Genomic DNA, 21,857 nt, shown 5'->3' with positions numbered 1-21,857 from the left:
TTTTATCATTCTAACTAACTTGATAGAAAATTTGAAAAATAATGATACAAATTAGAAAAAGTATTAGAGAAATTATTATGGGGAATAAATCTTGTTTCAAAAGTTATTTCTCAATAAAAAATAAATTTAAAATTTTATACAAATACAATAACCAAAAAATAAAATTTAACATCCAACAATTATAAAACAAAAAAAAAGTAAGTAAGCTGATGTGCTATAAAAAAGAATGAGAAATTAAAAAAAAAAGGGAAAAAAGAGGTTACAGGAACAAGCTATGACTCCATTTTCAACATGCCTAGTATTATTAAAAAAATTTCAATAAAAATATTTTATAAAACCATCAAATAAAGTTATAATTAATTAAAAGTTTTGTTTAAGATTAATTCAGGATTAATTATAATTTTGTTTGAAAGATATTATTAGAATTATTCCCTTGAGATTTTTTCATTCAGTTTGTTTCTAATAATTTATTTTTTTGTTTTCATTTTTCTTTTCCATCATATCATATTATTTTTTTTCTTATGCATTGGATCTTGAATACTATATTTTGATCATTAGATGTTCATAAAATTTCAAGGCTAAATTAATTAATTTGTAAAAAAAGTAATATTTTAAAGTATGATGAAATAACTACTATTAAAAATAACAGACATGTATAAAATAATTTTTAAAAACATGTTTATATTTGAATTGCACTATTTTTCAAATATATTTTTCACCTGTATCATTCTTCTAGGATTCTTGCCGAACTGCTATTTTTCGAAAACATTCGTGCCCAAAGGTCTTCCCCAATCTTATTAAAAAACAAAAAAACGAGGAAACCCACGTAACTGTAACAAAAATTGCCGTTTGCCGAGTCCACGGGTCACCTAACTCTCGATCGAGACAAAAACACTGCCACGTGTACGATCATTTCCAAGCCCACTAACACCACCATCACAACTCCCACACACACACTCTCTCTCTAATCTATTATTTATAAAAACCATCAATCAATCATTTATAAACCACACATCTACTCTGTACATCTTCTCTTCTCACTTTATTTCCTTCTTGCAAGACACAACACTCAGCACAAAAACGTTAACCGAGAAGACTCACCCAACACGCTTCTCCTCCTTTGTTGTCTTTCTTCCTTGCAGGACAGAACACGCGGTACAAAAACCTTTGCATAAAAACAAGACCACCCAGAAGAACCTAAACCGGAAGAAAAACAGAATCGGTTTTGTTCTCTTTTAATGGTGTCGGTTAACCCGAACCCGGCTCCAGGGTTTTATTTCTTCGATCCTATGAATAATAGTAGTCATATGGAGTTACCCGGTGTCAATATTCTGCCACCAACTAATACTAATACTGCTACCGATCCTTGTAATGATACTGTTTCAGCGGCTAATATTAATACTAATAATAGCCATAAGCTGGTGTCGTTCTCGGAGGATCCGAATAAGAAGATTCGGAAACCTTATACTATTACCAAGACTAGAGAGAGCTGGACTGAACAAGAGCACGACAAGTTTCTAGAAGCTCTCCAGTTGTAAGTATCAGTGTACATCTTCTTTCTTCTTCTTCTTCTTTTTAATTTTTATTATTGGGTGGTGGTTTTTAGTTTATATGTTTGCTTGGTTGCAAGAAAAGAGAATTTGTATTTAGTTTCACCTAATTGGTCAGCTAAATGAGAGAAGTTGAATAAAAAATTATAAAGGTTTTTTCAATCTGGCATTGATAATTGGCATGGCAATTCGGGGTTTTAATTATTAATTTTATTTTTTTTGTTATTTTCATTATACTTTGATTTTGAATTTGGGACTTCAGTGATTAATTAAACGAGAGAATTTGAATAACAAACTGAGGGAATTAAAGGTACTTGAACTTGCGGTTACTGATGAGTTTGCTTTCTGGTGTAAACTTGTGTTAGTGAAAGCTTGTTTATATATATACATATAAAATTTTAATATTAATTTAGTTTTTGAAATGGGAGCTTTAGTCTTTGATGCAGAAGTGGGAAGATTGTTGATTGCTGAAGAAATACGGAGAGAGAAAGATTTTGAATCTTACTACTGATTTTGGTAAAAATGTTATTTTATGTTCTGATAATAAAAACAATTCAATTTATCACTTTCATCAAGCTCTGACCAGAAAAACCTAACATTGAAAGCTTCTAAACTTTTGTTTCGGTCTTAATAACTTGAATGTTGTTATATTCAGTTAGGTGAATTTGTGATAAAACTTTCTATGACATTGTCTATGTCACTATAAATCATGCTTTCTGATTTGTCTGTTAATAAACCATGCGTTCTAACCTAAAATTCTTTTGGTTACAGATTTGATCGTGATTGGAAGAAGATTGAAGCATTTGTTGGGTCAAAGACTGTCATACAGGTATCTTAAATAGTCAAATCTATCTTCTTTAAGTGGCAGGTTAAATCACTCTTTGGGTTTGATGTTCTTCCATCCTATCTTCATTTTCCATCTGATAATTTTGCTATATATGCTTATGAGGTTACATTACATAGTCAGACTTGAACAAATTTGTTAGTGAAAGGCATAACACCTATCTGTTGCGTACAAGTTAAAGCTCTGAAACGGTAAATATATTTTCGTTGTAATGATTACAGTTGATCAAAGAAATGATGAAACCACCTATTTATGAGAGCAATTTAGAGATTTCCTTATGATGTGGTATATTGATTCACTATTCCCAAGACCATAAACTTAAACATTTTTAGAGGTAGTTTTGGCCTCCTGGGATATGTCAGGTGTTCTCTTGTGCTTTTGTGTGTCTGTCTGGGTGTATTTCAATTCAGTCACAGCTATTCGTGAACCACATGTCCATCATCAAAATGTTTTTGCATGTAAAATGCAATGGATGTTCTTGGCAGATACGGAGCCATGCGCAGAAGTACTTTCTGAAGGTTCAGAAGAGTGGAACAAGTGAACATGTACCTCCACCTCGGCCAAAGAGAAAGGCAGCTCATCCTTACCCTCAAAAGGCTCCTAAAAGTGGTTAGTATGTTCAAACTTTGTGTTAATATTTTGAGAAGGCGAGAGGAGGATGTGGATTGAATTCTTCTAATTCTGGATTTATCTTTGTTTGTTTGTGTATTTCTACAGCTGCAGTTGCATCCCAAGTGACGGGGTCATTTCAATCTTCATCTGCTTTGCTGGAACCTGGATATCTCTACGGGCCTGATTCAACATCAGTTCTTGGAAATCCAATTACAAGTGGAGCTTTATCTACCTGGAGTTTTAACTCTGTACCACCAGTCAGCATGTCACTGATGACTAATGGTATCTTTTGTTTCTTCTAGCCCCCCTCCTCTTTTCTTTTCTTCTTCAAGATCTACAGTTATTATAGTAAATTATGTGTGTATTCTCAGATGATGCGGGATTGGCAGGGCCAATAATTGCAACTAAATGTTGCTACAGTAGCAGTAATGAAAGTGCCTCGAGAACTTGGCAAACTGGCAAAATAATTGATAAACGGGCTCAGGGCAAGCCAGAAAGAGGTCAGTATCATGCTTCTTATTTGAAGTTGAGATGTAGCTGAAAAATGATGGGCTGTTTTCCTTCTTAAAACCTTTTGGCTTTCCAAAGCACGACTCACAAACCAAGTGCATTTAAGCGTTAATCATGCTTTTGTGTCTGTTCCACATGAACACTAGACTTCTTCTCTCCTCTTTCATACTTGTAGTGGTATTCTAATGACGTGTCTTGATCTTCAAATGAGTGTTGATAGCATTCTAGCTGTGTTTTAGTGCAGCAAAAAGGAAGTTGTATTTGGGATTTGTTGATGGTTTGGTAATTTCAGGTGAAAAAAAGGGTTTCTCTTTCCTATTGAAGGAAAAGGGTTATGACCCACGAGTCTCTCTCTTTTCAGTCATTGTTGCTAGCGAACCTTTTCTGTATCATCCTTTATATTTTTGCCGCTTCTTAACATCTTGTAGCTCAACAATTATAATGATGCTCATGCTGCATAAACTGGCAATTAGCTTTCATTTTACATCATAAAGCGTGCATGGATATTACCTCTGTCAAATAGGTCCATGTCCATCACGCCAAGCTTCCATTCCCGTTCTTGTTGCTGGCATTTAAGGCTCTTTCTGCCTTGTGAATCTGAACCTCTCTTTTTCATTATACTCAACTGGACTTGTAGATAGTGTTGTGAATTGTGTGCATCGTCTATCATGTAAATCTTCTTGTATCCTATGCATGATGAGTTCATACTGTTCCAAGTGCAGTTATGCCGGACTTTTCTCAAGTGTACAGCTTCATTGGAAGTGTCTTTGACCCCAATGCCAGTGATCACTTGCAGAGATTGAAGCAGATGGACCCAATAAATTTGGAAACAGTGAGTTGTTTTTTCATCTTTTCTATCTTTCATGCCTTCATGATTCCTAACAATGTGAGTTGCATTCAGTAGGTCGGTTGGGGTGTAGAGTAGATTGAGCATAGTTATTAAAAATCATGCTTCGTATGAAGAGGGTGGAAGCAACTTTGCATTCTGCCTCACCCTTTTCTCTTCAGTCGTTTCATGAAAATATATCATTCTTCTATATGAAAATCATTGGTTTTGCCTTTATTCCTCTGAAGAAATTGCAGGTTTTGGTTTTTCTTGTCACCTGGAAAACACAAATTTACTCGAGAGATTTTATTTGGCTTTTCTCAGGTTTTGTTGTTGATGAGGAACCTCTCTATCAATTTGACAAGTCCAGAATTCGAGGATCATGTAAGTATTTACTTTCTTTAACCTTGTTGTGTTTTGTGACATTCACCTGTGATGCATCAAAATCTGAATCATGGAGCCAGTTTGCATTAATCAGACTCCTTGTTCATACTTACCTATTGTTCATGTATAATTTACGTGCATGATGTTATTTAATTTGTACTTTCTCTACTGCATGCCGCAATTGGTTCTGTTCATTCAACACCATTCCAAGGATGCCTCATAAAGTTTTGGCTATTCTCGATTGTTTAAAGTTACGGATTTACAATATTGGAAAACTTATGTCTCAAAAAGTTCTATATTTATTCCTTGCATTGTTATGGATATTTTACTCTTTCATTGATTGACAATTTTCTTGTGGTGTTCCCGCTATCTTGAAGGTCATTTTGGTACTCAACCAGTAACTTTATGAAATGATATAACCAATTGGGTCCCTAGATTTCCTGTTGCAATCTCCGTATATCTGCTACGAGTTTTATTAGCAGTCTTTTTAAACTTTTCCATGACATAAGTAGAATGGTTTTTAGTCATCGTGTCTTCACTCATTTGTCAACTCCAATGAAATCCATGCAGAGAAGGTTGCTTGCGTCTTATGATGTTGACTCTGAGAAGGCGAATGAGGTTGGTGCGTACAGAAATACCACTGTTGATAGGTTGGGAAACCCTATTCCAGCAATTTGATCAGTGGAAATGAAAATTCAATGAACTTCCTGTATTTGTGGACACAAACCGTAAAACGCCAACCTTGAAAGAGAAGGCTACGTGGATGGCATCGTTAATGAGTGAAAGTGTCTAGAAGTTCATCTGTATATATGTATGTCTTGTATAATATAGAACATGCTCTTCCTAGGCCTGTCAGTTTGTAGTGTCTTGTGTGTACATACACATGTTCCCATTGCTTTCCGGGAATCTAGGACAGTTTTATCCTCCACTTTATGGGCCAAGGGAAATCTTGTATAGAGCTGAGTGCTTTTACTTTTGTGTTCTTTTAGGTTTCTTGAGGTTTTCGTTTGCGGGAGCAGTGTTTAGGAGCTGTATAATGTGTATTGAGGAATCAATGTGAAGGGGAAACCTTGTACAAATAATACAAAGAACGAATCGTGAACAAACTAATCCCTTACTCTTGTATTACCTGACATTAGCTTGACCAAAGTCATCCGTCCATGCGGTGGCATGTTTTTTGGTACAAGCGTGTGCTGTTGTGGAGTTTTTTATAGTTCATTTACAGGACTGGTCATTGATTTCTGTGGGTGACCAAGTGCTGCTAGAAAAACGCAGCAGAGTCTACCTTCTTTCTTCACTTGACTGCAGCCTCCTCTTTCTACAGCAGAGACTCAAACTGAATCAAATGATCTCTTGGTAAGTTGGAACACAAGATGATGGAATAAAACTGCTAGAGTGATGTTAATAGTGAAGCAGTTGTATTTGAGCCAAGAACTGCTAGAGTGATGTTATGACACCACTCCAATTTATATTAGCACTCTATTAATAGTGAAGCAGTTGTATTTGAGCCATGACTTGGTACATACATTTGATATCGTATGCTTATGGTTCTGATTAATCCACACGGGCGTTCCAAATTCTTATAGGCCTATTAGTCATCTTGTGAGGGTCGAGGGAGGATTTCTTCTCATTGTAGATCTTAACTCTCCAGGGTGATTTGATTTATGACCCTGGCCATTGTCGAAAAGGAGCTGCTTAAAAATCTTGGATACCGTTTTTTTAGAAAACAATTCTAAGGAAGATGGGAGGTGTTTTCAAATGTGAAAAAAGCAAGGCAAAGGTCCCAAATAGATGCCAATTTCCAGTCAATACCATTAATTACATCCAACCACTGGCAATCCCTTCCGAAGAAGCATGTCAAACCCATTTACCATGCCATGTGGATCCAAGCATGATATCATGAATGCATCGCCACACACAACACGAAATCCACTATCTATATCCAAAACTCATGTCTAACTCGTGACCATATATCCCTGGACCATGGCCTGGTGTGGCGAAAGGGTGAATTTGCTTAGAGTTCGACCTGAGTTCCATCTCGATCAGCCTTTGGAGTGCCTCCGGTTGATTGCTTTCAACACCACCATCGTTAGCTGCACATTCATTGAGAACAAGAATCAGATTAAAGTAATGGCAGAAGTTCTAACATGACAACAAAGAAACGTGTACCTTGATCACTACCACAAATGCATAGCGATATTACAGGGTGCATGAGCAGGAGCATACATTATATCAAATCTAATTTAAGTACAGAATTATAGAGCCATCGCCTGTGTGCGTGACTTTCTGTGACTCCATATGGGAAAACAAACATGCATTCAATTTATAGCTTTTGACTTTGACTCATAATTCAAAAGTTCATTTTTATAAATAACTTGGAAGGAAAAAAATGGGTTTGGTTGCGAGTGTGTGGAAAAAAAAGACTCAAAGACAACTCTTTCGAATAAGGAAGATGGTATGAGTTAAAATTAAGCGAAAACTTGAAATGACTTGATTAAATCAAAGCGTTGATTCAATTTTTTAGTAACTTTTTATTTAGGTTTGTAACCAAATACATTTATGACTTTTCCATGAATAAAAACAACTTAAATCAATTTACAAAAAACCATAAATCAACTTAAATCAATTTACAAAAAACCATACCAAACATAACCTAAATCAATCAATTTGAACGATAAAGTAATTATAGCAACAATTACCACACTAAATGAAATTGTAAGAAAGATTTGTGCAATGAAAAATCATTGAACAAAATTAGTGCGAGGAACCCACAGAAAAGGAGGGACTTTGAAGTTCAATAAAAAGGCAAGCTGTTTAATAGTTAGAAGGCGGAAAGGAACCAACAACTTGTTGAGTGCTATACCTTGTGGTGGAATTCCAAGGGCACCAAAGTAGGGCTGCCTTTGACCAATAGGGAAACCTTGCATTGGACTTGATTCCTGCATAAAACCAGTCACCTGATTGTTGGGATGTGGATGCGGAATTGCACCCCTGGGCAATTCACGTCGTAGGAGTGGAGAAGGAAAATTGCCACGCATATGCAATTGATGTAACATAGCATCACGCGTAGTAGGATCAAATCCAGTCAGTGCATTGCTAGGATGATGGAAAGGGGGACGAAGCATATTTTCTGGGAATTGATGATTAGGAGTATCATGGCGAATGTTCTCTGGGGCCACTAATTTCATCTGAGCATTCATATTTGCAGGATGAGAGTCTAATGGATGGAGCATTGGCCTTGGACGATTCAACTGAGGTTGAAGCTGGGGAGAAGATGGCTGGACATGGAGATTATGATAATGAACATCAGGCTCCCTCATATCATAAGGGCCACGAAGAAAAGGTGGACCTTTGTGACCTACAGTAGGCCTTTCATCCCTGAATCCAGAATTCAAAGCTGCAAGTTTCTCAGCAATGTCAACTGATGTCCCTGGAATCGGCATTAACTCAGATTTAGTTGAATTCCTAGCAAGTAGAAAGTTTCGGAGATTCAAAGGGTCACTGACTGCAATCAAGCTATCCTCTTCAGGAAGTTGAATTTCATAAGACCCATCAAAGCCACCTAGCTTAGAGCTCATTTCAGTTCGAAGATGTGAAGAGTCCGCTTCATTTTGAGGATCAAAGCCTAACAAATGCTCTTCAGTCCTATCCAACACAATTTGCTGTCTTTGCTTTGATGCTAAGACACCACTTCCATGACTAGACATGCTCGACGGAATTTCAACTGTTTGAGGAAGGAGACCATCATCTATTACAGGTATGGGTAACCCATGAGACTCTGAAGCATCATCTCTAGCATATCCAATTGAGTCCCTTTGGCTGGAAATAGGTGCTCCGACTGATTGCAGTTCCTTCATGATATCAGTTCCAAAAAGTGTTTCAAGAGTCAAAGCCTTACCTGAATTGGGAATGTTTTCAGCATCTGCATGTCTTGGCTTGGGAGCTGCCTTGCTTGGATTTGCCACCCCACTATTTTGTTGTCTGTCTGTAGCACTGATCCCTAGATTGGCAGATGGTGCTAAATTATTCAGGCCTGCCCCCTTCTGTAACAAGGAAAGAAGGTGCTGGGATGCATGAACATCAGCTTTCTGCTGCTCAGCCTTCACATCACCACCTCCCCAGCCATACACAGGTGGCGGCAAAGCTGAACCATTTTCTGTAATTTCTGAAAGAATAGATTGTTCAAGGTCTTCACATGTAAGTACAGCTGGAGCTGCATCTAGTTTACCAGTGATGGACAATTCCTCATTATTTTCAATGCTGACAGACTTTTGATTTGATGTCAAATGCCTGTCTGCAAGTTCAAAGCTTTGGAAGGGAAAGGTTGGCCGCATGTGATCAGTAGTTTTAACCTGGGATCCACCCTTTTCACCACCAACAATTAGTGAGAGCAAATCATTTGGCCTGCCAGATGGGAGATTGTCAACAGGTTTCTTTTCTGTTTCAGTAAAGAAGAGGATGAAAGAATTAGAATTCAGTAGAACAAGTTTAACTCTATAAGCAATTGGGTATGGTGGACAGCATCCAACAAAAGAAACAACAATGAATGAATTGGTCCCTAAACCTTCTTCACTAAACCACTGAGCAAACTTGGAAGATTGACCGGTCTGAGGGCTCCGTGAGTCATCTGCTTTAACATCATGATGCTGAAAAAACAACAAAATACACTTAAAAAAATGTCATTTCATGCTTTAAACTTTGACACAAAATACTACTGCAAAAGGCACTTGTTCCACTTACGACGCAGGCAACAAATTCATTTACTGGAAAGAAGAAAATTAGCAGGGTGTGAATCCATCAAATACCAACTGAAGGAGAAAATTCATTTGGATTGGTGAAGTTCATCCAACCAAGTTGATAGCATTCAACTTCATACCTTTTTATGGGGATTAAAGTGACGAATACCAAAACAGATAGCAAAATTACAGAGTTTTCTTATTTTGGAGAGGCTGGAGGCTGGAATTTTACTTTTTGCACCGCAAATTTTTCATGAGACTTGTATGACACAATCTTCATGGCAACTCTGTCATAACTTTTCATTTTACTACTATAAGCGTCAACAAACCATGCTAAAATATGATGTATTCTTGATAAACCTTTTGATAACTTGTCCAAAACTCTGGTGAACATAAACCCAGAAATGTGGAATTGGAAGACAGGAATTCAGTTATCTATGGTTAGGGAAAAATTATAACCGATACCAGCTTGCATTTACATATACACAAATATATGTGAAGACAGCTAAAGATTCTGAAATTGAACAAAATTAATCCAGGTACATCACTTAAAATTAGCACCAGCTGAGGAATTCTGCAAAATAGAATTTTAAAAAGAAGTGATTAGGAATGTCAGCATTGAGAAAGAGAGTTTGGTTACCTCAATGAAACTGGAGGAACCAGCACCATTTAGTGTTAAAGCACTGCCAAAAAGCTTGTCCAGAATTGAGGTCGAATGGGATGAACCAGATTCACCCACATTTTTATTCCCTGGCACATTCTCAGCATCAAGATCTATTGCTTCACTGTTCTCAGAATCTATAAAGGCTTCTGGAAGATTAGAAGTCTTAGAACCAATTCTTTTACTAGAAACATCCAAAGCTGCTGCTAAATTCAGAATATTTTCACTCTTGTTATCAACAGAAACACAAGCACTTGGGCTTCTAGAATGCTGCGCATTCAAATTCATTTCCTCCAAAAATTGTTTTCGATCTTGATTATTTGAGGACTCATCTAAAACATGAGTACCTTTTTTTTGCAGAAGGCTTCCCTCAAGTTCAATGTCAACCTATAGCAAATCAATAAGAGAACAGTTCATAAAAGGTGATGATTTATTAACAAATAATTAGACTCAAAAATTACATACAATCATAATTGGAGAATGAATCTCAAAACATAGAAAAATCAGGGCAACATAATACTTTCACAAACATATGATCAATCTGTTGATTTTTACACTGTGTTTCAACTTGATCAGTACCAAATATTATTTTGCAAGCTAGCTATATAAATAAGATCTAAACCGAAATTGGTGTGTGAAGAACAAGTAAATGGCAATATATCATATGACAACCAAAAAGCTAAAAAGGAAAAGGAGACAATCAGCAACCTTTGAAAATGCAAGTGTTTTCAACCTCAGCCAAGAGACTTCCAGACAATTTTCACAGGCAGCACAAACAAGGCAATCACATATTCATTCAAGAGATATACTAGCAATTCCATATTATTGTGCTTAATTGGATTAGTGGATGATACTGTGACAGCACAGCAAGACTATGATGATACACAGATTGACAATGCAATTCCATATGATAGGCACTTGCATGTTTATGGTATGTCAGGTGATCTCTCAAGCACTGCTGATTGCTGATGAGGTGTGAAAGTAGAATATTTCTCCACAAATAAAATATTGTAAGACTTAGTCTGTTAACCAGAAGGATCCTGACGCTTGCTAGTCAAAAATAATCTTGAGGAAAAAATATATAAACAAACAGTATTCTGGCCTGCCAACTATCCACTGCATATGTATTTGAGAAAATATAAGAGCATCACCTACCTCTGAGGGATGCGAATTGGTTAAAGATTTTGCTCCAGCATGCTTCTCTACTATGGCGCTTGAAAATCCTGGGGGCACAAGAGGTCTGGATACAGGAGCTTGTAAGGGGTGTAGAGGCTTATCAGGATCATTAATTGGCATAGGCTGTATCACTGTCTTGTCCAATTCATTGCTTCCATTCAGAAGTTTTTTATTATCTTTCGAGTCCTCCAGTAACTCAGCAACATCAGATGCATCTTTATACTTTTCTGGGTTCAGTTTCTGCTTTTCTTGAAAAGCTTTATGTTGTTCTTTCCTCATTGATTCAAAAGAAGCTGAAAGGACATGATATGTTAAACTTGCATTCGCTGAAGGAAACTTAACTCTAAACTAGAAGCAAAGTATAATTACTTGCTCTTTTTTCTTCCATATAAATCCCACCAAAACAGAGACATTACCTCTTCTCTTTCTTTCCTCCTCTGCCCTATCGTCACTCGTGTATTCAGAAGAACCAAATGTTTCATCATTAAGAGAGTCAGTTTCCCTACGCGAATGAGGCATGGCCTGAAATATTACAGGGAAGAGTTAAAGCAAACTTCAAGAGGAGACTTCCAGGATAAGGACTAGAGTGGTTATTAAAAGCTACACATACCACCAAACCCACTCACTAGACTTTATATGTCCGATTAAAATTTGTAAGCAGTATCATACTAAGAAAAGACAAAAAGAATAGGCCTAACCCTATAAGGACGAGGTGGTTGATACAGCTCATTACTCTTATTGAGCTGGAATTGATCATTAGATCGAAACTTTGGAGCTGACAGCCCTGCACCATATCCAGACGGTCTAGGAAAAGAACCACTTCCAAGAAGTCCATCATGCTCAGGAACTTGCCCAGATCGCCGAGATTGGTTGCCATAACGCCTTCCAGCGTCTAGACATATACACATCATTCATCCGGTCAATAACTATGTTACAGGATTTGTAATTCAGATGGTTGCATCACAGATCAACAGTAACTGAAATCTCAGTGACAACATATATCAAATTGTAGCCGCAGAATTGAGCAGTATATAACAGCAGTAAAAGACACATTGAGAATCCTATTGTTGCTCCCAAGAGCATTATATGAGAAGCCAACTGAATTCAACTCATTGGTAGCGCATGACAGATGCAAACACGGAACATTCATCAATCTACTCTTTTGTCCCAGTCATCTGGCATGACAGAAAGGAAAAATGAATGCTATAAATTCCAAATCACCTCTCTAATGATGTCAGGGTACATACTGGTACTATGCATGAACTACAAACTGCTTCCTATCTCCTGCTGCCAAGCTTTGGAGGAAGCATGAACCAACCTCAAATCAGCTATAAACTTCTCAAACCCAAGTCATTTTATAACAATATCATTCATGGTAGGAGATGCAGGAATAACATGGAATTGGTATATATCATACTGCTAACTTCTACTAATTTCCTAGAGTTCAAAAGAAAGGTAAAAATGTATTGGCTTGCTTTCCTTGAAAAGCCCTAAAGAGTAAAGACATGTATGCACCCACATTTCCTGTGTGGTGTTGGCTAGAAATTAACTGCAAGCAATTAAAACATGCTTTTAAATTTCTTGAGCAGATTAAGCCATGATATGATAAACCAACTTGAATCGAAATAGTAGCCAGCTTTAAGGTTTGACAAAACTTGTTCTAGTACTCCAGTAATCATCGGCCAATTTTTCTTTTGGTTTTGCCCACATTAAAGATCTTGTCAATAGATTTTTCCTATGAAACACCAATTTTTTCCTGGGAAAATGCATGTGTCTATTCAAAAGTCTCTAAATATCACAAGCCTGTGATTCAGTATTTTTCTGGAAAAATAAGTGAGTTTATTCCTTGTAATTCATAGTTTTCTGTTACTAAAAGGCCAGCTTAACCATCTTCTCATTTCTTTGTAAACAGAGAAGAAAGGAGGGTTACCTGAGTCACATAATAGCTGTTTACTATTTAAAAACTAATTATTATATGAAATGGCAGAGTTGAACTGATAATTTAGAGTTTACTTAAGTGATGTAGTTTCAACACACAACATGAGTTCGATTCTCTTGGCTGTCAGGGGTAACCAATTTCACATTTGGGCTACATCCACACGCATCAGCCTGGGATTTCTCTCGTACATGTTGAAAAAATGGTTTGCATATAATCAAGGTTGGCCAGGAAGGATAACAACGAAAACTCAAATACTGTCCCAGTAGTTGTTGAAAGAGCCATTTGAAAATATCATATTTTGAAACGGCATATCACTTGAGAAACTCATCGAATATGAGTTAAGATCAGTACTAATAAATGGCTTAAATTACAAAATGTTCAAGATATTACTTTCAGATGCACCTCATGAAGATGAAACACTGATTTTCTAAATACTAGCTCATCAAGCTGACAGAGGAAGGGGATTCTTGCCCACTCTTGGTATAGTAACCAGATGTTCACAGCTTAACACCTTTTCCATTTAGCTTCTCATAACAAAAGTGAAAAACTAACCATAGCATTGGCATTGATATAATTCTTGCAAGTAAAACACGAGACTGTTTAACTATTACCAGGACCCAAAAATGCAAACTAGTCCCTATGACAGAGAGATCAACAGAATAGCAAACTTATGTCAAGCCTTACCTGAATCCCAATCAGATTGTGAGTCACTGTCCCGATCGCTCCTTCCAGAGGAACGGCTATCCCACCTTCCATGAATACCCCGAGAAAAATTACTTGAATCCCCTCTAGTGGGTGGGGATGAGCTATAATCATTACGTCTAAAACTTTGTGATGATGCACTGCCAGGAATTCTATATCGATCCTGTGAAGTGTCCCCGAGTTCACTGGTAGAGGGAAGAAAATGTGAATTAGTTACACATGAAGAAAGCAATAGCAGTACCAGCTATCAGGGACTCCATTTTCATTCAACTTTTGAAGGGATAAGGATTCCACAGACAAGGCTTGACCACGTAACCTACAACTTACCTTAGAAGTGATTGATCAAATCCACTTGGTAATTTTTTGCAAACATCCAATTCACTCAAGGATAGTAGAAATTTTCTTGTATATGAAATTTTTAGCTTCCTGTACCATTCAAACAACCAATATCACTTGCTAAAAACCCCGTCAAAATTAAAAAGAACAATAGCACAAAAACAGAAAGCATGAGAAAGAAATGTCATTACTTTCGTGATTCATTGCTCGTTTCCACGTGCTGATTCGGTCCAGGTAGATCTCCACTTTGTAAACTCATTCTGCTAAAACTTGATTATATTAACAGCAGATCACAATTCAGTCACTCCCGTTCTCTAATCCACTAATCACTACATGTGAGCTCAAATTTACAAAATCCCGCATCGGCTAAGCAATACCCGTATTTCTTATCACCATCTCTCTGGTTTCACCAACTATATGTGTCAAAAAAATATACCTCGATATAGCCCAGTAAAGTTCGCTAACAAAATTTGCTAATTCACGACCAGAAATTCGTCTGTCTCGCTAATCCAAAACCATTAACACATATCCAATCAGATTCAAGACATCGAATTCAGTACCAACCAAGAAATGATCAAATACAAGCTAATATCACGCTAAAACCATTATCTGATCCAGCTCCATCCACAATTAAATTCACAAGAGACACGGACAAAACCTTACTTGGCACGGAAATGAAGCTCGAATTTCACGTATGTACAAAAAATCACTAATCGTTCGTTCTTTCTTTCTTTTTAAGATCGAGAACTTGAAATCTTGAACCCTAAACCGTCTAAAAAAACGCTTGATTATAAAAATTCCTAAGATAAAGAAGTTCAAGTTTAGATCGAATTAGACAAGTTCTATATCCTAGGTTTTCATTTTAGCTAATCTATGGAGCTCCAAAACTAGGGTTTTTGTCGAGGAATGAGCTACCTGGATCGAAGGAGAAGCAGAGAGAAAGAACGCGACAGAGAGGGAGGTGAAAATCAGGGTTTCAAGCTCCGATGCTTTCCATTGGATCGGGGAGCTTGGAGCTATTTCTTTTCTTTTCTTTTCTTTTCTTTTTTGAGAGAGAGAGAGAGGATGGGAGTTGCAACACGGCAAAGAGTTGCAGAAATAACGCTATTCACAATATACAAGCTAAGGCTGGCAAGAGGAGAGAGTTTTAATAAGACAACTACTACCAATGAAAAATGGTGTTTGTTGGATAATCATACGCGCTAACTTGGTGCGTGTATTTTGGAGCTCCTGTTTATTATTATTATTGTTGTTGATTAACAAAAACTAAAAGAAGCGGTAATTACCTTATAAAGTATTGATCATTGCAATTTTAAAAAAAAATACATTTTTATTATTATTTAACATTTTAATTAATGGAGATTGAGGTTGATCATTTATTACGGTTTATTTTTTAAATTGTTGTCCAAGTCTCGAAACTCATTAGATTGATTAGCAATTAAATTTTAGAGGTGATGCTTTTATGCTGTGCTACTTACAAAACACTACGTATTATAATTATATATATTTTTATTTTTATTATTTAATATTTTATTTATTTCAAATTAAAATTTATAATCTATTATATTTTTAAAAATTATATCATCCGAGTATCATAACCAATGTTACAAGTTTAATAAATTAACTTAATTAATTAGAAAAAAAAATTAATTAAGATTTTTTTAAAAACTTAATCCTTCAGTATTTGGTTTATTAAGGATAATATTTAACGATTTATTTTAATTTATTTTTTATAAAGTTATTTTAATCTCATTATCCGGAATGTGAATATTATGAATTAGCCAGAGAAGCATTAGGTTATTTTATTGTACTGTTTTTTAAAATCAAATATTTTTTAATTTTATCAAATGGGCTTGTTATAAATTGGTTTTATAATTTTTTAAATTTTTTTATAAATTTATCATAATCTTATAATCTTATGTTCTAGATACAAGTTTGGTATGTTATCTAAAGATATTTTTTTATTTGTTTTTGTGAGTTTAGCAAGTTGACTCGGATTATTTTTATGTTTTTTTATTTATTTTTTTAATTTTATCTTTTAATAATAAATTGATTGAGAATTAAGCCTCAAAATTTATCTTGATTTACCCTGTATGAGATTATTTTGGTTTTATGATCAAAGTCATAAATTTAACAAGTTAACTTAAATTATTTTGAATTTTTTTTAATTTAATTATTTAATATTAAATTTTCTGAAATAGGTTTTATAATATGTTTTGATTCGCTTTATATAAAAATTATAATGGTCTCATAATCTGAGCTGTGAATTTAGTAGGTTAGATCAATCAAATAAATTATTGTTTTAATATTAAAAAATATTATTTTAATTTTTTAAATCAAACTATATTTTTATTATTTATCTAAATTATTTTTAAACATATCAACCCAAACAAGTTATATCAAAACAATTTTTACATAATTTTAATTTTTTATATACTAAAAAAATGTTAGTTTTTATGTTAAAAAAAAAAATTGTCTGGGCTCAGCATGGCATGGGCGAACAATCTAGTTATAAAAATGCAAAGGACGTGGAAAAATCTTTGTATTGTTTTACTGTGAATTTATTATGAATTATAATAGTAATATTATAGTTTTTTTCCCATGACAAAGGGAATTAGACGAACTGGACGAGGAACCTGATTTTTTCATGAGATTAATATATCACTCTTTATTTTGTTCAGGAGCAACATTGTCTTTTCCATTTTCCTACAACATAAAATTATTGTATTGCCCTTAAATGTTAAAATATATTAACACCAGGTATATGAGATTTATTGGAATCTTATTTTACTGTGATCAGTGTAATGACTCAATCTCTCTTGCCATAAAAAAATGTTAACCTTGATTACAGGGTTTTTATTTCATAATGATTTTTTATATTATTATCGCTTAATTTCAATAACATTTTCTTATTTGTCAAAAAATATAAAGAAAAACTTGTCGACTCGTGCAATATATACATTAATTTTTGTATCGCCTTTAGAAGGAGCTTGCAACTAACTCTAGTGGTTAAAACAATGGTAATACTGTATTATCTGATGCGTCTCAGTATATTTTTTGGTAGCACGTGCATGGTAATTTCATTTGATTTAACGGTAAATTGTTTTTCCTTTTTAATTTAAAAAAAAAACAATTAGATTAAATCTCAATATCAAATATCCTTTAAAAATAATTGATTCTTTTGACCAAAAAAAACAATGACCAGAAACGAAAGGGGAGATACAAACAATGACACAAAAGTGTGAGGAATGGATAGAATGATACTCATTGAAGAAAATCAGTGGATATTCACTGCATGCAAGAATCATGGTTAATTGTCCGCAAATTAATGGATCACTGATCTCGTTTAAGTTGAATGTCAATTAACACTGTTAAGAAATGCAAATATTATATATAGGATAGATTCTTAATCCATCGTCTAATTATCAGAGTAATCTTAATTACACACCCAAGGTATTTCTGCAAAATTTGTATTATTGAATAATTTTTACTTTTCAACTGGATTATCATCATGTTAAAATCAATAAATAAAATTATTAATTATTTATGTTCTTTTCATAAAAAAAAAAAAATTATAGTATACTGTAACTACTAATTCAAAATCACATGATCCTTTTGCTAGATGATAAAATTAATATATATATATATATATATATATATATATTAGCATAGTGTGGAGAAAAATATGTGAATAAATAGCTACTAAAGGTGATTTTTAAAATACTTTAGATTTTATATTTTGATAACTCACAAAACATGCAGCCTACTTTATTAAAAAATTGTAAATGGATTTTTCTCTAATTCCCTCATTTTGATGGGGGGATCACACGAGAAGCAAGTGAATATCTGACCATCTTTTTAATATTATTTAAATTCTATTTAGTATTATGTTAGTAATTATTTTTAAAAATATTTTTTATTTGAAATAATATTTTTTTATTCTTTAAAATTTTATTTTTAACATTATCATACCAAAACAAATTAAAAACATAAAAATAAAAAATAATAACTAAAAAACACTTTTGAAATAAAAAATAAATGTAATGTAATGATTCAATTGAAAAATAAGATTATTTAATAGTACAATTATTATGGAAAATATTTTGGGTGTGCAGTTAAGATTACCCCCTAATAACTAGGTGGTGAAAGTAAGATTTACCCTTGTATATATTATACGGGTAGACTACACACGAAAAAAAAATTATAATTTTATATATTACATTCAAAAGTAAAAATTACAGAGTAGTCACGAGAGGGGGGGAAAAAGGAGTTCACAAGCCAAGAAGCATGGATTTTGTCTAATCATGGAGTTTTGAGTTTCAGCCATATACACCGATTGAACCGTTTGCTTGAGTTTTGGGAGCTTGTTTGAAAGTTGAAACGTGACGTTGCAGGAGAGAGAGTTCAAAATGGAAAACAAGCACCATGCTTTGCTATTATACCAAGAGGGTGATCGTAAATTACTTAAACTCTGCTAATCTCTAACAAGTTTTATAATTACAGCGAACAAAGAAAGGTCTGGGTTTTAAACAACCGAATTAAAATTCAATTAGGAAATAAACCAAATTAACTAGAGTCAACTACAGTGAGTCGTATAAGAATTGAGTTTAGAGCAAATTATGCCACCTGAAGATTATTTTTTTCAAAAACTATAGAGAAAAACGTTTTATTAGCCAAATATTTTATGTATTTTACAGTGGATTTCAAGGTAATTGTATCTTAAATCATAGTCTTGAATAAGTTAAAATAACCTGTTTTAAAAACCTGTTTTTTTATTAGAAAATATGTCTAAAAACATAGTTAATGAACACAGTCAAAGAAAAATTAGAAGTGGGTTTAAGTTTGGGTTCTCTGTAAAATATTTTCTTAAGCTATAAAATATTATTTTTTATTAGTTAGAATTTGAACTCGGGCTTTGTCCATTAAAGCCTAAACCACTGTATTTTCCATTAGAATCCGATTAATTTTTTTAAAATTCTTTCAATAACATCTAAACAAGTCTTTATGCTCAAAAGTCATTTGATATGATAAAAAAAAAAAACAAGCATTCAGATTTAACTATTTTTTAATGGAGGGTAGTCAAAGCTATTAGTGGATGGATTTTATTAGTTTTTTATTCCTGAGATTCCCCATAAAAAAAGTCTAAAAAATAGTGTTTAAAGTTGGATAATTCTGCAATATTTTGATAAAATTTGATTTTTTTTTTGTTTGCCTTAGTTTCTGACATCGTTTTTGGTTTTAAAGCTCCTCAAGGGTCATTTGATTTAATAAAAAAACATTCAGGTTTAACTTTTTTATAATTGAGGATGATCAAAGCTCTTAGTGGGAGAGTTCCGTTAGTTTTTTATTCATCAAATTCTCTATAAAAAAGGCTAAAGAAGAGTGTTCAGGGTTAGATATTTCTGCAATGATTTGATAGAAGATGACATTCTTCGTTGCCCTGGTTTCCATAAAACATGACATTCTTTTCTACCTTGATTTCTCATCTATTATGGTTTTAAAACACATGTTTTCTTTTTTAAACTTCCTTTAATCTAAGGGTCTAGTCCTTATAGAGCACTCAGCGAGCAATATTTTTGCTAATTTATCAGATTTTTTTTAGAAATATCAATAATTAATTCTTGACGATAGCAAAACTTGATTAATTTTAAATTACTTTAACAAACAAATATCTTTATTTAGTTCTATTAAAAGAACATTGTATGACTGTTAAGCATGTTAAAACCTTATTTTAATGTCAATTGCGAGTTTAATACATGTTAAGTGTGCATACTAAAATCTTTGCCATCCATATTCTTTTGGTTATGATAGCAAGTTTACTGTGATATAATAAGTTGCATGACTATAAATTAAATATGTATGGTCATTTGTATAATTATTATTTGTTAATTTATGGATAATATTTTTAATTTATTTTGTTACCAAAAATCCATTTCAAAATAATTTAAACCAAATATATATTTTTTAAATCTATTTTTTCAGAGCAATAACTAAAATGTTTTTTTATTAAGTAGTTAAAAAAAAAACCACAAATTCAAAAACTACCCAAATATAAAACATACATTTAATTGTCAAGGATTGAATTTCAATTGTTTAACGTGCAGTCCAAAAGCAAATGAGTGGGATTAATAAGCGAACACTAAAAAATTTACATTTCATCCTTGTAAATCGTGAATGCAAATTTTTAATTGAAAACTAATTATATCCAGAGAAGGTCTCACAATATTTCAAAAACTAGAATTTTTACACGTGATACGTCGTGGGTTGGTTTCTTCTCTCTCTTTTTTTTTTTAAAAAAAAAACATTCAAATGTGAGGAGGTCAAAAATTTGATGGATAATAAATGAACACTTGTAAAATATTTAAATTATAATATATTAGATAACATGTTTTTTTTAAATTAAAATAATGATGAATTGAATTTTATCCAAATCATAATAAAATAATGAAACTCATATCAAAATAAATTAAAATACTCAATTATAACAAATTGAATATTAAAAATCAAATGTTAAAAAAATAAAAAATAACAAAAAAAATACTCCAAGTAAATTTATATTGTTGACAGGCACGTGCAGACCAGGCCAATAAAAAAAATAAAGTTAAGACGATACTATGATTTCAAGTGAAGTAAAAAAAATTCAAACTTTGATATTAAGTTAACTAAATTTAATTAATTCAATAATATAAAAAGATAATCCTAATCTGATAGCACTAAAAACCGAGCAAACCTCTTTAAATTTTGCGTAGCTAGGTTAATTTTCCTACACCATAACATATGAAATCTCACACGTGATTAATTAAAAAGTTTAATTCATGAATAATTTAATATCAAATAAAAAAATTAGAATAAAAGTATTAACTTGAAAAACTTTCGAAACTAGAAAAATAGCAAAACAAAAAAAAAAAGATTAAATCCAGCGGAGAAAAAATGAACAATGAAATCACAATTTTTTTTTAATATAAATCACCCTATATAAAAAAAAATAACAAACAAAATAACAAGAATAAAATGTAAAAAATGAACAAAAATTAAAGGATAGTAAAATTAATTTTGAAAAGGAGAGAAAATGAAAGGTAATTGTGAATTTTTTGAAAAGTAACGTGTAAATCGAGACAAGTGCGAGAGCAATGAATGGAAAAAAAATCAAATTAGTTATAAAATCATCATACACACTGTCCAATAAAAAAAAAGATATTATAATGAATTGAATAATATGACAAAATAATAATTTTGACGGCCAATATTACATGCTGTTTAAAGATGATAAAGTATTCAATACACACTATCCAGTAAAAAAAAGGATATTATAATGAACTAAATAATATAATAAAACAATAATTTTAATTGTCAGAACCACTATTACATGCTGTTTAAAAATGATAAAGTAGTTGACGAGTAAACGCATATATCAATAGTTTTTTTGTTTTTTATTTTATTTATCAAATTACCATATTGCCCCTATGATTACAAAAATATTACAAGGAAAACTTTATAAAATTACAAAAAAAAAACCTTATAATAAATTTGTTCATGAGAGCAATTGAGTTCTTTAAAAATAAAAACCAAAAATTTCCCTAC

General features: G+C 33.1%; 2 protein-coding genes across 3 annotated transcripts; one reads left to right on the top strand and one right to left on the bottom strand.

Moving 5' to 3' along the window:
- The first annotated feature begins 984 nt into the window (after nt 1-984).
- LOC105134339 (Homeodomain-like superfamily protein) lies at nt 985-5,908 on the top strand. 2 transcript variants are annotated; one of them, XM_011038721.1, is made up of 8 exons: nt 985-1,534; nt 2,322-2,379; nt 2,880-3,003; nt 3,112-3,288; nt 3,378-3,506; nt 4,239-4,348; nt 4,667-4,726; nt 5,297-5,908. In XM_011038721.1, the coding sequence occupies exons 1-8, from the start codon at nt 1,239-1,241 to the stop codon at nt 5,402-5,404; spliced, it is 1,062 nt and encodes a 353-aa protein (XP_011037023.1). In that variant the 5' UTR covers nt 985-1,238; the 3' UTR covers nt 5,405-5,908. The 2 variants fall into 2 exon arrangements, with proteins under 2 accessions (XP_011037023.1, XP_011037014.1); XM_011038712.1 differs by having other exon boundaries at nt 3,109-3,288.
- Nucleotides 5,909-6,421: 513 nt separating this feature from the next.
- On the bottom strand, nt 6,422-15,419 carry LOC105134329 (chorismate synthase). The gene is made up of 10 exons (XM_011038701.1): nt 14,468-15,419; nt 14,268-14,366; nt 13,923-14,125; nt 11,998-12,191; nt 11,716-11,821; nt 11,279-11,592; nt 10,103-10,510; nt 9,291-9,372; nt 7,590-9,164; nt 6,422-6,819 (listed from the first exon to the last, which is right to left on the bottom strand). Exons 1-10 carry the CDS (start codon nt 14,533-14,535, stop codon nt 6,659-6,661), a joined length of 3,210 nt encoding a protein of 1,069 aa, XP_011037003.1. The 5' UTR covers nt 14,536-15,419; the 3' UTR covers nt 6,422-6,658.
- Nucleotides 15,420-21,857: the final 6,438 nt, after the last annotated feature.

The sequence above is a fragment of the Populus euphratica genome, unplaced genomic scaffold (assembly GCF_000495115.2).
Source record: "Populus euphratica unplaced genomic scaffold, PopEup_1.0 scaffold2.1, whole genome shotgun sequence".
NCBI lineage: Eukaryota > Viridiplantae > Streptophyta > Magnoliopsida > Malpighiales > Salicaceae > Populus > Populus euphratica.
The sequence above is the reverse complement of the archived record's forward strand: the minus strand, read 5'-3'. Positions and strand labels throughout refer to the sequence as shown.

Bases quoted from the DNA above. Each gene is read 5' to 3' on its own strand.
- LOC105134339 (XM_011038712.1), top strand. From the start codon at position 1,239: ATGGTGTCGGTTAACCCGAACCCGGCTCCAGGGTTTTATTTCTTCGAT. The intron at 1,535-2,321 runs GTAAGTATCAGT...TTTTGGTTACAG, and splicing joins TTTCTAGAAGCTCTCCAGTT to ATTTGATCGTGATTGGAAGA. The intron at 4,349-4,666 runs GTGAGTTGTTTT...GGCTTTTCTCAG, and splicing joins ACCCAATAAATTTGGAAACA to GTTTTGTTGTTGATGAGGAA.
- LOC105134329 (XM_011038701.1), bottom strand. From the start codon at position 14,535: ATGAGTTTACAAAGTGGAGATCTACCTGGACCGAATCAGCACGTGGAA. The intron at 14,367-14,467 runs GTAATGACATTT...TGAATGGTACAG, and splicing joins ACGAGCAATGAATCACGAAA to GAAGCTAAAAATTTCATATA. The intron at 14,126-14,267 runs GTAAGTTGTAGG...TCCCTCTACCAG, and splicing joins TTTGATCAATCACTTCTAAG to TGAACTCGGGGACACTTCAC.